This window comes from Cyprinodon tularosa, unplaced genomic scaffold (assembly GCF_016077235.1).
Source record: "Cyprinodon tularosa strain WSP-4 unplaced genomic scaffold, ASM1607723v1 ctg7, whole genome shotgun sequence".
Lineage (NCBI taxonomy): Eukaryota > Metazoa > Chordata > Actinopteri > Cyprinodontiformes > Cyprinodontidae > Cyprinodon > Cyprinodon tularosa.
In genome coordinates, this window is record NW_024039451.1 from 4,772,429 (window position 1) to 4,797,203 (window position 24,775).

Genomic DNA, 24,775 nt, shown 5'->3' on the forward strand with positions numbered 1-24,775 from the left:
TCCTCCATTTTGCTTCCTGGTCTTTCCAGCCGATGGTTTCTATTGGCCACGCGTGCATTCGTCACGGCGCGCCGCGGTCAAAGTTCAACATAGTTCAACTTTGACCTGGCCTGCGCGCGAGCTCGCGAAGCGCTGCGCTGCGCTTGCGCTTTGCTCGACGCAGCAATAAACCGCCCTGGCGCGGCGCAAGCCATTGAAAAGAATGGGTTTCACAGCGCAGCAGTGCGGTCGTCGCAGCCTGTCTGAAAGGCCCATTAGGCAAAACAGCAATTAAAGAAGTACTGACAGAGGAGCTTGATCGGGACTTCTACTCACACTATTTTCTAATTTAAAGACAGACTGCGTATCACTATGACCCATACTTAACTTTTGTGTGTTGAACATATACTGATTCAGGTATATTTTCAGACTGCTAACACAAAAGCACAATGCTCTGTGCCATTCCATCTATCCAGGGGATTTGTTTTCAATGATCGATCTCTGACGCATCTTCATCTCGCATTTATGCCGACCACTGAAGGTTTTTTCAGAGGCATAGCTACATATTCTGAAACTGTTCTTTTGCTTCTAAATGGGGGGAGTATAAGGTTTGATTAAATGCTAAGTGAGATTTCCATATACATTCTGATTACTGCTGCATTTTATAAACAAAAAAATAATAATTTCACTGTTGTCAGCTCTTCATTCAGTGTTGAAAGCTGTATGCATCCAAATTTCGTTTTGTATACACTCTGTGTAAATAAAATGACAGTAAAGTTTGTCTGAGTCTAAGTGTTTCAACCTGGTTAATGATGTGTTGGGAGTGGCGGCCTAGTAGTTAGGGCATAGAGCTTGGAATCCTGAGGTTCTGAATTCGAGCCCCACTCATACAGACTGCCACTCTGGCTCTCTGAGCAAGACCCTTAACCCCACACTGCTCCCAGGGTGCCCAACTATAGCAGCCCAAGGAGATGGGTTAAATGCAGAGGTAAATTTATCCAATGTGAAATCAATAAAGTTCAATTACTATTCATGTTGCACAAAACATGGCAGTGCTCAGACTGCTTTGTAGTACATTTATTGAAATCAGAAAAAATCTAAAATAAAAAAAACAATTAAAAAAAGGGGTAGGCTCACGGTGAATTTGATAATTAAACAGGTCAGCAGGGAATATAGTGTCATTAACATAAAATGTTGAATGCAGAATGTATCCAAGGCAATAATTTACCAAAATGATGAGTTGGCACAAATACAACCTGACCTTCATACCAGAATCCATCAGACATAGATGTGCTTGGTGTGTGTGTGCAGAGGGAAGGAAGAGTGTGACAAAGATATGCATCTCCAGTATTATAATAAAATTAATCTAAAGAAATGAATATGAACAACTATGACTAAATGTTTCTTTTCTTTATTTATCTGTCCCAATCACGATATGTTCAATATTTTGAGGTTTTGTATTAATGCAATTAAAATGGTGTCTGTTCCTCTACTTGTGGAGCAGACAAGCAGCTTAAACTTCTTCTTTTAAATAGGGTTTTTAATCCATCTTTCCATGTCAATTTAGGTTTCAACTAACCCTCAAGAAAAATTCAAGTCTAAACATTCTATTTTTTCCTGTTCTTTGGGAGCGAAATGACAGCATACGACTGAATATGATTATTTTTGCCAAAGAGCATCCTGCTGTTGGAGAAAACATGAGCTGTAAGACTGTTGAGTCTAAACTGTCAAGCAAATGCAAAGAAAACAGATAGAAAAAATAATGAGCTACTACCACAAGTTGAGCAGCACTGCAGTAGTCCAGATATGTGTTGGTTACTGCTGGGGGTTTCTTTTTCAAATACATCACATGGGGTTTTAGGATGTTAGATTTCTATTGCTATTTTCCATCTATGTTGTAAGGGATTAAAATGGAACCAAAATTTCAGAAGAGTGAACATCTCTCAAGATAGAATCCTGCTAAAATATATGACAAGAAGCCATTAGTATTGTTAATTATCTATATATTTTTAATAACTACTTTTTCAATATTAATTTTTGTTATTCCTAGTCTAATTTGAACAGTATAAAAAATAAAATGTATTATTTAATCCTTATATAATTAAACAACATTTGAATACTTAGCTGGAGAAAGCATTACCCAATGTGATTCGAGCCTAACTGCATGAAAGCAGCCCAACATGGGACTACTTGGTGATTTTCAATTATTTTAATAGACAGAAACACAAAGATTTTTTCTGCTTTAAAAAAGCTAATAAATCCCATTTTAAAGAAAATATTAGGACACCAAAACATTTTCTTTGATGTTTGGACCGCTGGAAACACAACTCAGTTGGACTCCCAGAATATTGAGAAACTAAAATAATTTAGCTTAACCAAAGCTGAAGAAAGACCTTATAAATGTCCCCTCTAGTTAAGCAAAAACGAGCAAAACCTAAAAAAAATGGCCAAATTAACTTACTGTATTGATTTAAGTGTGCATTATGCAGATACTCAGCATTTTAAAACAGGTTTGCCCAGTTGGAGCCTTAGACATTCTGTGTGCTCTTGCCAGGGTGAATGTGAGAATAAATTAAACGGTGAGACCCATGCATCATGAAGAAGATTAAGACAGCTCTTAAAACTGAAACGATTTCTTTGAAATGTCAAAATTGTTTGAAATTGGTCTATACGTGGCAAGGCATTAGTAAATAATTAATGCATTCAGAGGAGAAACGGGAGTGTTTCAGTAACTACAGAGGAAATACGGTAATTTAACAGGAACACAGATTGTTTAGTTTTTCGGTTTAAGTGCACAACCTGCTTTGATTTCTACTATGAGAACAAAAAAGCAGCATTTAATATATTATTATATATATATAATTAACAAAAAAATATATACTAAACCCAAATGGACAACCTATTATGAACTGGTCAGATTTAGCTAAATAAAGACCTAAAAATGTGTTTTCATAAAGTAAGTGATTCTAATTTTTATATGTATATCTGTGGTCAAGTTGATGTGAAAGGTTAGTTTCCTTTACAGTCAGCCACATTTTTACATTTGATTTTATTTCAGCAGAGCCCTGTTGCTGTTCACCCGACAGGGCTTACGGCATCCTGCCACTTCACATTTACGTGCTACTTTTAGCAAGTCTATAACATAAAATTCCAAATAAATATGTTCAGGATAGTTGGAAATTGAAAAAAAAAATCTCCAAGAAATAATTCAGTAAAACACTGAATTGCACTTGTTTTATGAATTAGCTGATTTAATATTAAAGTCTATGTCTCCTTTTTCTTCTCTTTTTTTCCCTTTTGACCTTAGTTTCACTTGTGCGGCTTCTCTGTTGTTCTATTACTCTTTTAAACAGGATTAAAAAGGAGCAGGATAAAGATGGAAGAAAAGAGGACATGGAGTGGAAGCAGAGGATATCCTAAAAGACACCTGACAGACAGACAATCTCAAGTAGTTTTATTCAATTAGCTTAGAAAGTTTTTGTTTCAAAGTTGAGAGTGTCACCAGGGAACTAAAGTCCAATTCAGAGTCTTCCAACCACTCCAATGTGCCAATTTACAGCCCCTAACCTTGGGTCCGGGAGACAAGTGCAAAGAAAGGGAGACAAATTCACACACAAGCAACAAGAACTATCCAGTTATAGACAAATCATTCGTGGCTACTCGCTCACACACAAACACTTTGCTTCCAGCTTTCGCTCCGATTTTATAAAGGTCGGTGCCCATGAGTAGCTCTCTAGGAGATTCAAGTGTCTACCCTGCTTTTCTCACTGCCTTAATGTTACCTTCCATATCTCACACACATGCTCACACAGTCACGGTAGAACAGGTTAACTTATTCCCTGGTCATTCCTCTGATGACCACATCACATATTTCTCTCTTTCTGACAAATGCATCTGGAACTCCATGCTCTGCTTTATTCTCTTCTAACCCTTTAGTTTGGCCCTTCTTTGGCTCACAATCCTTTAGGTTCATTTTTATTATTTTCTAAACAGACTAAAATCTTTTGAATAAACCATTAAATTGTAGCTCTGACTATTTTCTTTCAAGTTTGTTGTCTTATTAGAAACTGTAACAATGAAAGCTTATAGCTTATAGCTATAACAATGAAAGCTTAGCTTTTTCTTTGTTGCCCTCTGTCGCCCTCTTGTGTTGGTTTCCATTTCCTGAGCTCTTTCCCTAGAAGCCTCAGTTCACACCTGCCCCCAATCAGCTCCTTAGTCCTCCCTTTGTTCAGGCAACCATACATATACTCTCCCTGTGCAGTTCCTCAGTGCTGGCTCCTCGTCTTGGTTCGTCTCTCAAAGAATAAGCTAAGAACTCAAATATATCCAGAAAACACAACAAAATAGGAATTAAACCAATAAAACTAGAAAACATGGAGCAAAGTAAAACTGAATACTCAAAAGAGAACCTAACAGAACCAAGACCATGACAAAAGATTATTTTAGGACAAATGTTAATATTTAAAAAAGAAGTCTAGGGGATCAGCCAAGGATCAGCCAAGGGCTCATCAAGGTAAGTTAGGACATTTTGAATGGCTAGTACTTCCTCACTGGCATACACAGAAAACTGTTCTTGTTGACATCAATGTATTTATCTCTTATGAGTGAAGCAATTGTAAAATAAAAAGTTTGATTGGAATCATACAGGAATATAAAAATATTTTTAATAAGGGCCTTTTATTGTCATTGTGTTATAAATTGACAATGTCAACCACAATATCTTTGCAATAAAAAGCATCTTTTGAATGGGAAAGGCTTTGGTCAATATACACAAAGGTTTAAAAAAAAAACTAATCCAATTGCTTTTATCCTAAACTAGAAGGAAATTATTATTCATTGAATTACATTTTCATTATTACAGGTGAAATCCCTCCTCTTATCCTTGCTGGGTGGCAGGGAGAATGGTATCCAGGAGGCCCAGTCACCACAGTCAACACACACACACACACACACACACACACACACACACACACACACACACACACACACACACACACACACACACACACACACACACACACACACACACACACACACACACACACACACACACACACACACAGGTTAAAAAAACAAAACAAAAAAAACAAGCCAACACAGTCCCAACCCTACTCAATTTAGAGAAATTAATTAACCTAACAGTCAGATTAAGCAAACTGGGAACTCCGACAAAACCCGTGCATGCATTTAAGGAAATGTGCAATTTCCATGCAAAATCAGCTAGCCTGCTATTAAATGCCTTAGGATGCACTGTAGAGGGATAATGATTCAATTTATTTGTTGTTTGATTAAAAGGCTAAACAAAAAAATAAAGAATATAACACCACAAAAACTAGAAAAAGATTTCAAGTGAACCTGCTTATTGTTGTGTTCGTTCCTCTAAACGTTAAAACATTTTTACCTCTTTCAGTAAATACTTTGATTGATTTTTATATAACCTTAATAAAAAAGGAAAATACAAAAATATTGCTTTACTTCTCCCATTTCTCATTGTGCAACCTTTTTTACATGCTTTTTGCATATAAATAGATCTGTATTTTACTAAGCGTATGTGTGTAGATATTAGCACAATATTCGGTACTAAAGATTATAATAGGAGTTCTTGTAGATGGAGGTGGCTGTGAGCAGAAAAGCTCTCTGGAGGCAATAACCATTTCTGCCTCTAACCGAAACATTGTTTTTTTTGGCAGTGTGATACTCATGTTTGTTTCTAATGTTCTTGATTTCATGAAAAAGGTTTGAAAGCTTGTTTATATTGCTGATTTCCTTTGTGCATTCTAATCGTTATCTTTATGATATTTTCTTACAATATGCTCAAGAGAGATTTCATATGAACCTTTATAACACTGGATCTAATGCTTTATCTGTTCTACTGCCTACTTTATTATGTACAGCTGTCCTAATGCTCAACCAAGACCATTCATCTGCAAATCTCAAAGGTTGCTGAAGCCAGATGGATTGAAATAAGTATTCGATTATTTAACATTTGAACAGAAAACCTAGAGACACAATCATGTAGTTATATACAAGTAGCTTTGTGGAAGGTTTTCATCATATTGATGAATCAATGCCACAAAGAATAAAATCAGTTTAAAAGGTTAACTAATGGGTCCAATCAAGTAATATCAAATTATACCATAAAGTAGATGATGAGAATAGATCAACACTTGGATTAAAGTATAGATATCAAAAGTATTAATGTTAATTACTCAAGTAGTAGAATCCTATGTTTTAAAAATACTTTTGTAGAAGTTAGAGTATCACCTTAAGCTTTTTACTTGAGTAAAAGTGGAAAAAGAGCAATTTTTAAAACTACTTAAAGTATAAAAGTGAAAGTAATGCAGAAATGACAGATGCTTTACTGCACTAGCCTGTTAAAGGAAAATTTTTCTACAATCCTGGACGATTATTTCCTTATAATTAATTTTCTAGATTTTATACCTAATGGTAACGGTGTTAAATTTAACTTTGTATCACCTTAAAAAACTATTTATTTTGGTAAGCAGTGAACAAAAAATTTGGTGCAGCACAACAAATAAATGAATTGTCTGGATATAATTATTTTTATGGATTTTATGGATTTATTTTTTTTAAATACCAACAGGTATAAAATTAAACAAAACTAATAAGTCTATTTTTAAAATGTAAGGAGTAGAAAGTAGAGATAATTGCAAAAAAAAAAAATTGTATGGAGTAGAAGTAAAAAGTTGTTTAACAAACAAGTACTCAATTAAAGTATAGACAGCCAAAATCTCTACTTAAGTAAGGTAACAAAGTATAGATTAGTTAACAAGATTTAAGTCTGATTGTGAACTAGCAGGTTGCCCACTGTACTTTAAAATAAATTTATTTTAATAATTACAGGTTCAATATTTCTTTCAATGGCAATATTATTAGATTGTGTTGAGTTTTCAAAGTCTCAAAGTAGCTTTCTTTGAAGTGTGGCTAAAGTGCAGTAGGTATGCTTTGAAGGTATTGGCTGGTAGTGTGGAATAACCTCTGGGGTAGAGGAACTGTTGCGTCGCTATGGTCTATACAGCTGGTTAAGTCAACATCAAGTTGAATAAAATAAAATAATTTGACATAAATTTATGAAATAATAATTTTTGAAAACCTTGCTATTCCTTTAGACCAGTAAATAATCCACATTTTAAAAGGGAATACATTTTTTACTTAAGTTTATTTGGTCTAACAGGCCTGATTTCAGCTCATTAATAAATCAGAAAGACAGCAAAAGCAAATCCTATTACAGAGTCAACACGTTTGAAAAGACTACATCAAGAATCTCATCACCAACATTTCATAGGTTTTCTGCTAAATACAAACTGACATTAGGTATGGTGAAATGAAAAGCCTTTCCCCACCAGTTAAGGAAAATATTCCTCAAATTGTCAAGTCTAATTCGGGTGTAGAGCGTGTTTTTTCCTAGTGCATGCTAATATGACATTTGGTAACATGCTAAACTCTGTGTGAGCACGCTAAATGTGCTCCCACAGTTTCCCTAATCTTCAGGTAGGATGAAGACGAGTTTGGCAGCTTTATGCTAATGAGCATCAATGGCGTCCAATCACACGCTTCGCTGACTGGGAGACAGGCACAGGATGGAAAATCAAGAGAACGAGAAAATAAAGGAAAATAGAGGTGAAAGTGAAAGGGTGGAAGTAGACGGATGAAGGAAGAAATAAAAGGTAGTAACAGCAAGAATTATTTAATTTTTGAATATTTGTACACAGTAAACCATGAATTACCCCTTAATTAAATTAAACAGGTCCTAAAAGGACACCAATATGATGTCACTTTGCTAGTAAAATACATGTACTGATTTAGACTCCATGAGTTCCCCCCCAATAAGAAAATGTGAAGACAAAAGCTAAAAAAAAAAAAAAACACTGCTTCTTAAGGTAAAGATTTTGATAAAATGAAAAATACCATTGCCATAGCAACGCTTCCATCTTTGTAAACCTTTAAAGGTCTTTCAGAAATTGCCCTGAAGGAAACATAGTGCTTTTTCAGAATAATGTAGTGAATATTGCTGCTGCTGCTGCGTGACCTGCATGCTCCTCTTCTCTTACCTTTTTGATTGTGAGGATTTTATGTACTTTAGGAGCTATTAGATCTAAAATAGCTGTTTGTGAAATTGTTTAGGCTTAAAGGTTAAGTGTAATTTTGTGATACAGCAACTCAATCGAAATATGAAACAGAATAAAATATTCCACTGGTGGTATTTACAAGCTCTACCTTTTTCTCTGCCTCTTGCTTTGCGTACTGCACCAGCAGTGGTTCTCCGTGTTTCTGAAAGTATGCTCTTTGGCAGCGGTCCGACAGAGCAGGCTCATTGGGCAGGAAGCTGCTGGCCCACACCTAGGATAGGAAGCAAATGAGAGAAACAAAATAGACTTTTTTTGCACCCTTTTGAATTCATAAATTAACATTTTTTTATGCAAGTAGCACAAAACCAAAAGAAAAAAACTGAATGTGCCTAATTTCCAAAGGATTCCAATTTCATGGCTTTAAACTGCATGTACAATTTTTCTTAGTAGGTGATGTACAAAGATTGCTGCGCAAATGTTAAGACGACCAAACCCCCCCATCCGTATTACTCTTTACATTGTCCTTCAATATTCTTTTTATTATTAAAAATGCCACAATATTTAAGTTCGGCCATTTTTATTATAACGATAATTCCAACGATTTGGTTTGATTGTGTAAAAATTGTCTGCCATCCTGCTGTATAGAAGTTATTTTCTTTATCTATATTATTCTATTATTTTTCTCGGTCCAAACATGTTTCTATGTGCGCAGAATATCTCTCCTTTTGTGGCAACAATGAGTGCAGATATTTTTGCACATCACTTTCACAACCACCAAAAAAAAACAAAAAAACAGTGGCAGCAGTTTAGCTCAAATCTGGATAATCAGTTTACACATGCTTAAGGTATAGATTTGCATTACTCCACCCATGAATTTGCGCCATTTGCTCATAAGAATGCAATCTTGATATAGCTGAAGGCAAGCACGCAAAAAAGGTTTCCACAGGGCTGGCTGCTGAAATGCAAAACAAATCACTTTTGAAGCTCTTTGAAGATCTGCTCTGCGTATCCAACACTTTTGCAGAATGCAAACCTTTTGAAGACAAGGCAGGCCCCATGTGTATTAGCATTTGGACAGGATATGTTGTTTTGATTGCTGTGATGTAACAACCTTTTTAAATATCCACTCTGAAGGCAGTCTTAAAAATACCAAATATCAGTTGGCAGCTAAAAATTCTGGACAAAGAGTAGATTTTAAATCTTTTAATCTTTTTAGAATGCCTAGATTTCTGGTTCATTACATATAAGCTCTTATCTTATGCTTTACCCACAGGTTTTGAGTTAGTTATCATTCATATATGTGGCTCTAAGGAAAAAGGCTGCTCTCTATTGAAATGCTTCCATTTTGAATTTTCCTTTCCTACATATTTTTTTTTAAAGGACCCAGTGATGACTAGTTTTAATTTTAATAGGCCATCAAATTTTTATTTGACATATCCTAGTAAAGATACAAGAACTAAAGAACTTAAAGAACTCAATGTACTCTAGTAAGGTTTACAGACCTTTCAAAGGAGTAAAAGAGTAAAAGCATCATAGATCTTTCAACTAGATTAACAGTTGGAATATTGTTCCACGTTTGTTTTTATTTTTGCTCCGGACCAAATGGTCTCATTCGTTTTGCTGAAAAGATCAATCAAAGTCATCTAGCAAAGGCACATTATTCCAGGTAAAGTCCCTTTAGAAAATCCAATTTGCAAATATTTGGCTTTGACTCTGGTCACTTCTTAAATTTGTTCTCAGCCATTTTATTGACATTCAAGATCAGATGATTGTTTCCACATGATGCCACATAGAGGTTCACCAGCTCCCTTTACTCTGTACTGCTTATTGTCCATCACTAATGCATCCGTTAAGTCATCTGAGTGTTACTGCAGATGACAGGACTCTGTCTTGTATTGGAAGTCAGAGGTGCACAGAGTAAAAAGGAATGGTGAGAGTACTGTCCCCTGTGGTGCTCCTTTGCTGCTGACTAGTTGGTTAGACAGCTGACACTTCAGTCTAACAAGCCGGTCTGTTTGTCAGGTAGGGTTTAGTCCAGCCAATTGTTGATGCCTCCACCTGAGTCCTCTGGAGATTCTGACAAAGTAAGTCAGGCTGAATTGTGTTAAATGCACTGGAGAAATCTAAGGACATGATCCTCATACTGCTGTCTGCCTTGTCTAAATGAAAGTGGGTTTGCCAAAGTAAGTGTATGATGAATCTTAAACTCCAAACTCAAACTCAACAGTAATAAGCAAACTGCAGGGGCTCCTGGTATTTGCTTATTACTGGCAGGACCCCTGACCCCAAGCCTCGGACAAACAGGAGTCTCTCTAGGACGTTCATGCTTTGGGATGTCAGGGCAAAAGGTCCATAGTCACTGAAGATTGTTGGCTGAGTCTTCTTTGGTACTGGAACAAGACAGGAGGTATTTCATCACTAAAAGAAGTGCTGTAGAATCCCACAATGCTGCTCTGCACAGGCCTTCAGGACTTTGGGGCTGACACCATCACAACCTGGTGATTTATTACGGACTAGCCTCTCCAGTGTAAATCATATATTAAGCATACCAGAGAGCTGTCTGTGAGGTCAAACTTTAAACATTTACAATAGAACAGTTTTAACGAGGCTATAATTTTTAACATTTCTTTTTTTGTTTTGTTTTTTTACATGTTTGCATTTCTAGGCCATCAAAATCCATTTTGGCTTTGTAAATGAATGTTCCATCATTTCAATCGGTTCTTTGTTTTATGATGTTGCTTTTATCTTTTCTTTTTCTGAACATGTCCTTCGCTTTGTAAACAACAACCAAACTGTTGCAGATAGAAACAACCTCCTTAGAAGATCAGTTTAATATATTTTGGACTAAGCCCCTACTGTGCACTGCAATGAGGAACAGACAATTAACCCAAACATATTTAAATATGTGATAGTGATATGAACAACTTATCAAGCTAATCTTAATGTGGGCTAAAAATGAGCATCAATACAAAAGTTTTCTAAGTTCTCTTTTGTCCTGGTGCCATTTGCATGCCATTGGTAAGCTGATAAAAAAATGATGGGTAAGGCAGACATTTTACATATTTATTATGAAATTCCTGAAGCATAGCCTGTTTGAAACATGAATACAAAGGTTAATTATGGCTGGAAAAAGGATGTATGGATGACTTTTCCGTATTATATTTCTTCTTTTTGCATTCAACCAGACCTTGAACAATCAATTATCGAATTATTATTGAATTATCAAATTCTGCTTTTCAAAGCATCGTCAGACTTTGTAAGAAATCTATTAGTATGTTTCTGTACAGTCTTAAAATGAACTAAAAATATTTGGTGGGAAAATATTAAATATTAGTCAAATATTAAACAAAGACTATTTAAGTCATTCAAACTAGTAAAACATAAAAACGATCCAAATATTAAAAAAATAAAACCACAGTTCCTTTATAAATATTGAGCTCTTACTGATGTAAGAATAACAACTGGTTGAATTGCTTTCTTAAGAATAATTATGTTATTATGATGGGGTTCCATCTGGTTTAACACAGGCGTACCTAACAAAGAGCCCGGTCAAACTTTTTTATTACAAAACCCCATTTAAATCCCATGCACACTGAATTTTTTATTTCTGTAAAACAGCAATTTTATCTCACTAAGCTACCAAAAAAAATGAATGCGGACAATGTAAAAATGGATCTGGATCTTTTTCCGACACACAAACCCTTCAATGGCGTTTTTTTTTTTTTTTTTTTTATCTACCTCCAAATGCCCTCTGTCTCTTTTTTCCCTACATCTGCTGATTGTGCTCCTCCCAGCACCATTCCCTTCCCATTTCCTCATCTGAAATGTCTTTTTCAAGCTGCTTTTGAATCTCTCCCCCAGATTAGTATTGACTGCCTGCCCACCTCCTGTCACATATAGACGTTGTTATTAAGCCCTTGCTCTATATTCTCTTTTTCTCATTCAATATGGACTATAACCATCAATAATATAGGGCTACCTAAATGTAGAAATATAATCTATATTCAATGTTACACTCATGTCTTTAGTTGAATCATTAGAGAAAACCTACATAGAAAAATGAACAGATTCTTTAAAGTAGTTCCCATAGGCTAAATAGTATCATGCATTCAGAAAAAAAAAACACAAACAGAATTATGCTCAAACTGCGATAGTAGCTCTAAAGCAACAAAGAAGTTTAAATCAGCCATACTGATTGCTTACTGAAACAAACACATTGCTCTAGCATTGCTCTCATCAGCCACCAGCTGATACTCCTTGCAGACTGCATTCACCTTAAACGAGCTTCTGGCAATTGCTCCGATTGAGCAAGTGAGCATCCCTGAAGAAAATTATGCACGACGCTTCAAAACACATGGCAGATATCTGAAAGGAAACATTCTGCTTTATTGTCTTTTATTTAGACACGCTGCTTTGACTTTTGGTGTAGCTTTACACATCCCGACATTCTCTGGGCCTCAAATGCGTTTCAATCACAGTTCAGGAAGCTTTTTATGGGCAACAATGAACATAACAGAAGACATTTGCACTACTTGCGTTGGAGCTTTATGGAGTTTTAATGGGTATTAAAGCGGAAAAGCTGTATGAAATAACCCAAAGATTCAACTAAAACTGTGGTCTGGAAGGTCATTAAAAAAAAAAAAATGAAATATATATATATATATATTATATTACATTTTGAACAAGAGCCACTGGATATCTTAAAAATTAAAATCGAAAAACATTAATGTGCTCATATGTAAGGAAAACAGGAAGCAGCACAGATAAGTACTGTAAATAGGCTGTATCTTCTCAAACTGACGTGTGAAGGTTTTGCAAAAATTTTAGTAGGTTTTTTTTGTTCTCAGGAAGAAAGTATTTTTTTTTCTTCTATTTAATGTGCTTAAAATGTGGGATTTTACTTATGTTTTGAACATTCTCCCAAAAAATATGAAACTTAGAGCTCTGCTTTTTTAGCGCTCCTTGTTAAGTGGAACCTTTTTATTTCATATCTATAATGAAGATAATAGTTCATTTATAATTTGCATTGGTGCCATTTCTATCAACTCGTGAGCTATGCAATAATCAAAAATATTTCCTGCTCCTCTGTGCAACAAAGCTACAATTTCTTTTAGGTAAAAAAAATCCTAATTAATTTTACCCAGAATTCGAATTCATTGTAATATTTTCTCCTTTAATAACCTTTTGGTTGTTTACCAAAACCATTATAAAAGTTGGCTTTTTATATTCTTTTGCTACTTAGCAAAATTGTACAAAAGAAGATATTAAATATACATTTAGTATGAGCACTAGAAAATGACAAGCTAATTTATTGAGTCAATTTTCAATGCCTTGTCAATAATAGAGCCATAAAAAATTTTTTTGCTAAAAAAAATGCTAATGCATTTGCTAAATTTAAGTGCTAAAAATAATGCTATAAATGAAATATTCCTAATACATATTTTTTTAAACTTAAAAAATGTAGTGGTAATATGACTAAAGATCATCATGCTTAGAGGATCTCATACAAGCCAGTGGCTACATACTTATGATATTTGAAGACTAAGGCACACTGTCATTAGATGATCAGTTTTTCATATAGACGATGTACTAGACTTTAAGGGGGAATTCATCTTCTTGATTCCTTCATTTCTGCACCATTGATTCATCAACACTGAATTCTCTCCCAGTTGCTATATTCCCACGTTCTACTGTAATTGATAGCCTTGAGTTTAAAGTCGGCGTCATACCTTTCTCCCTCGACAGCTGCCATTTTGGGGTCCTTACATACACACTGTAATATCATGATGAAGCATAATGTGTATTACTCTGCCATGCCCCCTGACTATGCCTGATGCAATCATGCAGGTGTTGCAGCTTCTTTAGTTTACCAAAGTCTTACTAAAACATTTTGAGAGAGCGCTGTGTACCACACAAGATCACTTCAAGGTCAGTAAGCAAAACTCTGATTAATCCATGCATAAGGCAATATAGATTTGAAGGCTCTGCTATTTTTTAACTATTTTATAAGTGCGCCTTGCAGTGCAGAATACACGGTACTATCATTTAGACACAGGCTAACAAGAAGTCTGCAGGCATGTATAAAAAATATTATTTACAAACAATGGACATTGATAACAGACCACTTCAACATTTAAACGAAATGAACTCCATGACAGCGCTCATGTTTGCATCATGAAGAGTCCAGATAACACACCAAAGAGAAACCAAAATATATTTTAAAACTAGAAGATATAACATCTGAGAAAGGTGGTTCTTTTTGATGAATATTTCAAGTCCATAAGTCTGGTAACTTCAATGTTGATGCTCAGGAGGGAAAGTTAAGCAAATGCAGAAGTACAGAGAGAACTGCATACACTGATGGCTACCGGAGTTAAAGAGGGCCATTACTATTCAAGAAGCATATGTTTCCCTTCCTCCTCTCTGATCCTGTGAGACCAACGTTATCAGCAGCCATGCCGCCTACAGAACAGGATTAACAGTTTTTGTTTCTTGTTCTTCAGAGTTTCACATCTATGCTTTTAAATTTGTGACCGTGAGGGTTTAGGTGGGGGGTGAGTACTTGTACACACAGTTTTAAATACACTTATAAGGAAGTGAAGTAATTAAAAACAAAGGAAAGAAATACCTAAATGTCCTTAGAGCTCCATCATAGATGTCTAGATTTTTTTTTTTTAGTTGTACAAATATAAGACTATTAATACCTTACAAAACAGGGTAAAACAAGTGTTAATATCAAAAGCATTATAATTTACAATCCAAAATTTGTTTAAAATCATAACTGATCATCAAAGCAGTTATTAAGAAGGCGCAGCAGTGGTTACACTTCTTGTTGGTGCTCAGAAAGGACAACCTGGACTCCAAACTGTGGCTGGCTTTCTACCGCTAGTCCATCCATCCTGTACACTATCACTATGGTAGATAGTTGTGCTATGGCAAAAAGGGAGCAGCTTCAGAGAACAATAATGGTATTACAGACCATCAGCAGCCCTCTGTCCTTCCTGATGGACGTTTACTCCTCCTGCTGCCCCAGAAGAGCTTATACTTTGCAAAGGACAACTCCCAACCTGGTTCTGTATTGCTGAACCGGCTTCCCACCGAGAAAGCACTGCAGTTGCATCAGAACAAAGTCCAACAGATTTAAAAACAGTTTCTTCCCTAGAGGAACAACTACCAGATGTACGATTCCATGTATGCCACCCGTCCCACACTCAAACCAACGGACTTTCTTAGCCTTTCCTTTGTGCAAGATTCAGTATTACTGGAAATAACCGTGCAATATCTGTAATACTTTTACTCTCACTGTGAAAAACACATTGAACCATACATGTTTGAGCAGGGAAGAAGCTGCTCCTAATACTATTGTACCTCTAATACAGGTGCTGGTCATAAAATTAGAATATCATGAAAAAGTAGATTGATTTCAGTAATTCCATTTAAAAAGTGAAACTTGTATATTATATTCATACATTACATACAAACTCATATATTTCAGATGTTTATTTTGTTTAATTTTGAGGATTACAAATGACAACAAATGAAAATCTCAAATTCATCATATCAGAAAATTAGAATATTGTGAAAAGGTTCAAAATTGATGGCCCCTGGTGCCACACTCTAATCAGCTAATTAACTCAAACCACCTGCAAAAGCCTTTAAATGGTCTTTCAGTCTAGTTCTATAGGCTACACAATCATGGGGAAGACTGCTGACTTGACAGTTGTCCAAAAGACGACCATCGACACCTTGCACAAGGAGGGCAAGACACAAAAGGTCATCGCTAAAGAGGCTGGCTGTTCACAGAGCTCAGTGTCCAAGCACATTAATAGAGAGGCGAAGGGAAGGAAAAGATGTGGTCGAAAAAAGTGTACAAGCAAGAGAGATAACCGCACCCTGGAGAGGATTGTGAAACAAAACCCATTCAAAAATGTGGGGGAGATTCACAAAGAGTGGACTGCAGCTGGAGTGAGTGCTTCAAGAACCACCACACACAGACGTATGAAAGACATGGGTTTCTGCTGTCGCATTCCTTGTGTCAAGCCACTCTTGAACCACAGACAGCGTCAGAAGCGTCTTGCCTGGGCTAAAGAGAAACAGGACTGGACTGCTGGTGAGTGGTCCAAAGTCATGTTCTCTGATGAAAGTAAATTTTGCATTTCCTTTGGAAATCAAGGTCCCAGAGTCTGGAGGAAAAGAAGAGAGGCACTTCATCCACGTTGCTTGAAGTCCAGTGTAAAGTTTCCACAGTCAGTGATGGTTTGGGGTGCCATGTCATCTGCTGGTGTTGGTCCATTGTGTTTTCTGAGGTCCAGGGTCAACGCAGCCACATACCAGGAAGTTTTAGAGCACTTCATGCTTCCTGCAGCTGACCAACTTTTTGGAGATGCAGATTTCATTTTCCAACAGGACTTGGCACCTGCACACAGTGCCAAAGCTACCAGTACCTGGTTGAAGGACCATGGTATCCCTGTTCTTAATTGGCCAGCAAACTCTCCTGACCTTAACCCCATAGAAAATCTATGGGGTATTGTGAAGAAGAAGATGCAATACACCAGACCCAACAATTCAGAAGAGCTAAAAGCCACTATTAGAGCAACCTGGGCTATCATAACACCTGAGCAGTGCCACAGACTGATCGACTCCATGCCACGCCGCATTGCTGCAGTAATACAGGCCAAAGGAGGCCCAACTAAATACTGAGTGCTGTACATGCTCATACTTTTCATGTTCATACTTTTCAGTTGGCCAACATTTCTATAAATCCTTTGTTTTTATTGGTCTTCAGTAATATTCTAATTTTCTGATATGATGAATTTGAGATTTTCATTTGTTGTCATTTGTAATCATCAAAATTAAACAAAATAAACATCTGAAATATATGAGTTTGTATGTAATGTATGAATATAATATACAAGTTTCACTTTTTAAATGGAATTACTGAAATCAATCTACTTTTTCATGATATTCTAATTTTATGACCAGCACCTGTATAGTATATCCAAAATAAAGGGCATTCTGTTCTGTTTAGCTTTTTTTCAGAGTCATACTGCCATCTGCTGGTAGCTTCTACGCTTTTCTAAGAGAAATAAATGGACTCTGGTTCTGTGTTTTTCGCTCTTATACAAATTTATATACATATTTTATTAGCTGGGAAGTGAATATACCTCAAGTCTGACTAGTTTAATGTCAGGGATGCTGCCAACACCACGATAGGGTGTGTGCAGCTCAATTTTGTCAACCGTTTGGGGGAACTGGACCTTTAATGGCTCCATCAGGCAACTTCTCTACAAAGGCCAGATCTGTGGAGTGGATAACTAATAGATGTCCTTTTGGCAGAATGTCCTACTTAAGCTGTGGATCTTTAAAGCTGATTCAGTGTTTCTATGGGTTGCTTCTCTGATTAATGGTGCTCCTTGCTAGGCCATTTGCCAGCCTACCAGGCATCATTTTCCTCTCACTTTATATAACTACCTTACTTTTTTTTGTAATACAAAGAAATATAATACGTACGTAAAATTTTGGTGATCAAACTTGACAGAAGGGGAAAAAAAATACTTATCTTCTATGGTAGAGAATATAAGCGATATAGTATTTTAAAATCCATAATTCTGCCCCATTTCTTATTGTCTTTTTGCACTTCTCCGGCATCAAACATTTATGTGACAGTTTGACAGGAAACGTCTCTCCCTTACCCCGAGTTGTTAGTCTTGCCTAAATCACCTCATGGAAAGAGGAAAACATAGAGACAAGCGAAACATTGAGCTGTGATACAAGTGTGACTATGCATACGCTCTTATGCATAATGTGGTATAATGTGGTAAGGCCACACTGCAGCGACTGATTTTAGAATGAGGACTCGATTAACAGCTTCACTGCTGTGACATTTCTGACTTCAAAACCTGGACATGTTTTTCTTGCACATTTCTGGTTCTTCAGAGGTGTTTGAAGAAGCTGCATCATAGATGTGCAAATTGGGGCTCTTGTGAATAAAGGTGTTGTGCAAATGTTAGAAAAGTGTTGGTTCCGATGTATTTTAAACTCTGTACTGAAAGCCCATTTATGACACAAAAGACAATAATAACTTACAAGCAAAAATAACACAATTTGAGAAGTTAACTTGACAATCATTAAGTGTAGTAATAAACCGCATGTTATTATCGGATTAAGCCTTTTCCAATTACCATACAAGACTTTTTTAACTGGCAGTATCTAAGTTACTCAAAAAGTAGTGCAACTTTTAAAAATATTGTTTGATCAGCAAAATTGGCTTCTTGTTAAATGGTATTAAAGCAACACTGTTCGATCTTTAAGTATTAATTTATTATGAAATATATTTCATTATTTTTAGGTCAATACACATCACTTGCTGCATATTAATGCTCTTTGAGGGCTACAATTAAAAAGACTTTTCTGTGGAACTGTAGGGCTTTGGATCAGTCACTGAATGAATTCTGTGACCCAAAGCGTTGTTTTACGGCCGTCTGTGCTCCTTCTAAACATGAGAGCTAACTAAGCTAAAAGTTTTAGTTAGGCAACAAAACGGATACGACACCTGATCAAACATACCAAAAAAAAAGAAAATTAAAGACAATCCACTGGACTTTGTTTCCAAGTTTGAAGACGTTTAGCTTCCCACTCAAGAAGCTTTTTCAGTTAAAAATATAAGGAATAGCGTTGAGTTTGAGGCTTTATACAGTAGCTCAACAAAGCCTTTTTTTTTTTTTTTTTTGAAAACATGCAAATGGAAACGACGAGGGGGTCCACCCCTTTGGGATGGGGGTCATTTGGTTTCTTTTATTAGCCTGCAATGCCCCATACCCGTCTGTTCAAATATAGTTTTATTTTCAAATAAAAGCCATTAGTGCCAATAAATGCTGTGTTGGATCTTGCACGAAACTGAAGAATGAAAATGGAGTGGCGTACATCATACCTATTGTTAAGTATGATGGAGGTTCTGTAAGGTTATGTGAGTATTTACTGTGACTAACTGTATGTGCTCTCTTTCCTCTCTTTTAACATGAAAACAGACTCAGAGCTCATCTGCTCAACCGTTTTTTTGTCTTAGACAGCATCGCCTATGGAGCTAGTTACCTTTTCTAACATAGAAAGTATTTATGGATCAGACTCTGTGTTCCTTTAGTATCTCTGCTTCTGTCTCGTTGAACTCCAGTTGGCCTCAGTAGAAGGCCGCTCACACAGAACCTGGTTCTGCTGGAGGTTTCTTCCTGTTGAAGGGAGTTTTTCATCTCCACTGTTGTTGCAAATATCTCCTGTTACCACATGCTCACACAGGAGACAATGACTTGATATAATCATTAGATAGAAAAAATGTAACTAATCTGGCTGTATACCCCAGCTGAAGTGTCTCTCAAGTCTATAAATAAACTGAATTGAATTTATAACAGAACTGTGATGCAGGGAGCCTATTTCCTTTGCAGTCATGAACTCTCTCAAGCACCAGAATATTTTCAAACTTTAAAAAGCAAATTGTACTTCCACATACTAAAACTAAATATTAAAAAAACACAGATAATCAATGTCAGGTTATCAAACAGACTAAACAATCATTAGAAATTCCTTTGCATTAGGATGTCACAATATGTGAAGTTAGGATTATCATCTTCCTACCTGGCAGTGAGGATGTGGATTTGAACAACCCATCATTGCCCCCTTATTTTCAAAGATCTGCAGACAGAAGATAAGAGGTCAAGTTAATTGAAGGTGTTCATGAGACATGGCACATTTTGTTAAAGTCCAAATTGTGCTGTCATAACCGAAACCACATTGAATATCTTAAAGGAGCAACATCTAGTCCAAACATCTAGTGGATTAAAAAGTAGTGGACTCAAAATTTCCCACAATGCACCTTGAAAAGCAAATATATATCTCGGAATGCTTTGCGAAAGCTTTCCTCGCAAAGCATTGTGGGACTTGTTGCGACAGCAGTGACAAAAGACAAATATGGCGCACACACCACGCAGGGAGGTGGAGTCAATGGGGAGCGAGAAGTACTGATCATCTGTCCGAAAGGTCAGTTAACTGAGTTTGCTATAAAGTCCACTATATTGTCCCTGCTCTATATAGTGATTGAGGGATTTAGGGGTTAGGGCATAAATCTCACTGTTTTAGCTGCTTATGAGTTTTCTCAGAGGTACCTTGAAAGTTTTAGCCAGTTAAAAGGAGGACATCTAAATAATAGAAAATAAATAATTGAATAGTCAAAAAAACTGAATGAAAAAGGAAATTTGTTTTATTCACGCTATTTAAATTTATGGACAAAAGGGAAAATCAGATTTCGACATGGAGTTTGCATGTTCTCCCTGAGCATGCGTGGGTTCTCTCACGGTACTCTGGCTTCCTCCCACAGTCCAAAAACATGACTGTTAGGTTAATTGGCTTCTATAAATGTGAGGTGTGTGAGTGTGTGCGTGAATGGTTGTTTATCCTCTATGTCTCTGTGTTGGTGACTGTCGACCTGTCCACGGTGTATCTCGCCTTTCGCCCATAGACAGCTGGAGATAGGCACCAGCACCCCTCGCGACCCCACTTGGGATTAAGCGTGTAAGAAAATGGATGGATGGATGGGAAAATCAGATGAGTGGTGTGAAAATAATACGGATCAAGGAAAGTTGTGCTCTCAGTACCTGAACCCATGGGTATGTTGCACCGAGTTCCTCCGAAAGCTCAGCCCATTTATCGATCACCTTGAGAACCTCTTGGTGTTTCATCAGAGGGAGGGTTACGTCAGACCGGGGGTGGAAACACATTACCTTACTGAACAAGACAAATAGAATAGAAATAAAATAAAATAGTTAGTAAGCAGGCAACAATGTATAATGATAAAATCTGTTAACAGAACTCCAAGCGCCTGATCTTCAAAGATTCCAAATAAGGAGTGCTAAATTGCATGTTCAATTTTTTATTTTTTTTGACATGTGTTGCGGATTATTTAGAAAGATTGGTGCAAAAATGTTAAGACTTGCGAATCGGTTTGGTTGCAGCCCATTAAAATGAGCAGATTCCATGTTCTACGGGAAGGTTGAATGTGGCCGTAAAAGAACGACGAGGTTCAAAGCCATAAAGTTAAAGGTAAAAATTACCATAATCATTTAAATAAAACAATCACTATACTAAATATTATTTATAGTGCACTTCAAATGTGTAGGATATCCCAAAGAGCTATGAACGAAGTAGAAAAATAAAATAATAAAATACAATAAAGTTAAAGTTACATATAAAAAGACCAAATATTAAGAGACATGAGGCAGTTATCTTTTTCTACTCATCAAAACCTGCCACCTCCCAATCCCAACTTAATCATTAGGGAGTCGCAGTCAGATTTACTACAGATTATGCTCATTTTAACAGCAGCTTAACAACAGCATAAGGCAAAACAAGGCAAGCTTTGTGTTTTTGGGTCATTCCTGATGACGTGCGACTAAGACCAAGCTTCTGATACTGCGAAACACATTTCTCTGTAGAATCCCTTGGTATTCCTGATATTTAATTGTACCCTGCAGAGATTCAAGACACCCTTTGCCAGATGAAGCAAAGTAGGCCCAGACTATAACAGTCTCATCCTTGTTTTACAGTAGAGACAGTTCTTTTCTTGATATGCTTAATTTTTCCGTCGTAAAAATAGAGCTGATGCACCTTGGTAAAAAGTTCCCTTTTTGTCTCATCTATCCATGGGACAGAGGGGACCCTGAAGCTTTGTGGTCAACATGGAGCTTGGTTTGTTTTCAACAATGGTGTCCTCCATCATTAAGTCCACTTTGGTGCAGAGGGTGCGATCTGATACTGATGTTACTTGAACTTAAAGTTCATCTTTAATTTATTTCAAGTTTTTTGGGGGGGCTTTTTTTGTTACCATTCATATTGTTTGTCTCTTTAATTTATCATGAATTTTCTTTCTGCAGCCATGTCCATGAGGTTTGGTTATCCTTCTATGGATTTTAAATTTCTGAATAATTACTAAAATATTGTCACAGGAACATCAAACTGCTTAGAAATGATCTTATATGCTTTAATATGCTTCTCTATAATTTTCTGTCCAGTCTCTTTAGACAACATTTTCCTTTGCTCCCTCTGGTCCATATTGAGTGTGGTTCACACTATCTCACCAAACAGCACAATGATTAACTGTGTCCTATATAGAGATTTTAGACCCCTGTGATGCTAATTAGTGGACACATCTCGATTTAACATGTCTCTGTCACATTATTTTCAATCTTTTCTAGAGGTACCATAATTTTGACCAGGACTCTTTCATGCATTTAATTTGTTGAAGCAGGGTTTAAAAGCAAAGTCTGTCTTTCATTTGTTCATTTCCATAGATGTTTTTTTATGTAAAATATAAATATAACACATACACACACCTAAAATGTCTCACTTCCATTAATTTCTACAGCCTAAAACTAAATCCAACTCCCACCTTAGCCCTAAATGTGACAACAATTCCCAGAGTGGGGTCCAAGCATCAGGCCCCACAAGGAGAAGTCCCCAGAACATGCTATTTTGTTAAAAACAAGTGCACACACATAATGTAATATACACTATATTGCCAAAAGTATTTGCTCACCTGCCTTGACTCACATATGAGCTTAAGTGACATCCCGTTCCTAATCCATAGGGTTCAATATGACGTCGGTCCACCCTTTGCAGCTAGAACAGCTTCAACTCTTCTGGGAAGGCTGTCCACAAGGTTTAGGAGTGTGTTTATGGGAATTTTTGACCATTCTTCCAGAAGCGCATTTGTGAGGTCGCACACTGATGTTGGACGAGAAGGCCTGGCTCTCAGTCTCCGCTCTAATTCATCCCAAAGGTGTTCTATCGGGTTGAGGTCAGGACTCTGTGCAGGCCAGTCAAGTTCATCCACACCAGACTCTGTCATCCATGTCTTTATGGACCTTGCTTTGTGCACTGGTGCACAGTCATGTTGGAAGAGGAAGGGGCCAGCTCCAAACTGTTCCCACAAAGTTGGGAGCATGGAATTGTCCAAAATGTCTTGGTATGCTGAAGCATTCAGAGTTCCTTTCACTGGAACTAAGGGGCCAAGCCCAGCTCCTGAAAAACAACCCCACACCATAATCCCCCCTCAACCAAACTTTACACTTGGCACAATGCAGTCAGACAAGTACCGTTCTCCTGGCAACCGCCAAACCCAGACCCGTCCATCAGATTGCCAGATGGAGAAGCGCGATTCGTCACTCCAGAGAACGCGTCTCCACTGCTCTAGAGTCCAGTGGCGGCGTGCTTTACACCACCGCATCCGACGCTTTGCATTGCACTTGGTGATGTATGGCTTGGATGCAGCTGCTCGACCATGGAAACCCATTCCATGAAGCTCTCTGCGCACTGTTCTTGAGCTAATCTGAAGGCCACATGAAGTTTGGAGGTCTGTAGTGATTGACTCTGCAGAAAGTTGGCGACCTCTTCGCACTATGCGCGTCAGCATCCGCTGACCCCGCTCCGTCAGTTTACGTGGCCTACCACTTCGTGGCTGAGTTGCTGTCGTTCCCAAACACTTCCATTTTCTTATAATACAGCTGACAGTTGACTGTGGAATATTTAGGAACGAGGAAATTTCACGACTGGATTTGTTGCACAGGTGGCATCCTATCACAGTTCCACGCTGGAATTCACTGAGCTCCTGAGAGCGACCCATTCTTTCACAAATGTTTGTAAAAACAGTCTGCATGCCTAGGTGCTTGAATTTATACACCTGTGGCCATGGAAGTGATTGGAACACCTGATTCCAATAATTTGGATGGGTGAGCAAATACTTTTGGCAATATAGTGTATATGTACTCGTCACTAAGAGTTGGTGTCTTTACTGTTTTAGCGGTTCACACGAAGTCTGACATTCTGTTCAAGCTTGCACACCTAATCAGTATCTGTCTCCCCTTGTTCCGTCTGTTCTTCTTGGTGCGTCTATTATTTATCACGAGTTCTCTGCTGCGGGTCTGGCTGGGATTAATAAGTAATAACCACGTCATTGCTATCACTGATCTACTTGGCCTGGTTAAATTGATAATCTGTAGGAGGGCTGTTGGTATCTCTAGTGTGAAGTGAGATCACTGCTCTGCAGAGACTCCCTGTCAAACACCACTGCATGTCTACTTTAGAAACATTTTTCAATTGTTCTGGAAGGAAAATAATAAAAAAAATACATAAAATATACACCCAATGTTTAACTCTCTAGGACATATATACAGGAAGAACTAACGAAATTAGAAGATTGTGAAACAAATAGTTTTTGTCACTCATTTGGGAGCACAATAATGATTTTAAATATAGATCATTATGAATAAACTTATAAATTTCAAGCTTTTATTTCTTGTATTTTTATTTTTTTATTATTATGGCTTAAAGGGGGATGTTCAGTGGTGCAGTGGGTAGCACTGCTGCCTTGCAGCAAGAAGGTTCTGGGTTCGATTCCTGGCCCGGCGTCCTTCTGCTTGGAGTTTGCATGTTCTCGCTGAGCATGCATGAGTTCTCTCTGGGTACTCCGGTACCAGTGGACCCCTCTCGCCCATTGACTGCTGGAGATAGGCACCAGCATCCCTCGTGACCCCACTCGGGACAAGCATGTCAGATTATGGGTGGATGGATGGCGTAAAAGTGATAAACGACCCTAAATGTTGTATCTTAGAAATTCTGAAACAAGAAAGCAACATTTTTAAAGTGTTAATGATTTTCAA

General features: G+C 37.2%; 1 protein-coding gene across 1 annotated transcript in view; it reads right to left on the bottom strand.

Annotated features, from left to right (window-relative positions):
* Nucleotides 1-24,775, bottom strand: part of galt (galactose-1-phosphate uridylyltransferase) — a 55,555-nt gene that overhangs the window by 16,312 nt on the left and 14,468 nt on the right. The window contains exons 5-7 of the mRNA XM_038268236.1: nucleotides 20,717-20,846; nucleotides 19,701-19,757; nucleotides 8,221-8,343 (exon numbers count right to left, since the gene is read on the bottom strand). Coding sequence (XP_038124164.1) covers nucleotides 8,221-8,343; nucleotides 19,701-19,757; nucleotides 20,717-20,846 — 310 coding nt within the window. The remainder of the gene's footprint in view (nucleotides 1-8,220; nucleotides 8,344-19,700; nucleotides 19,758-20,716; nucleotides 20,847-24,775) is intronic.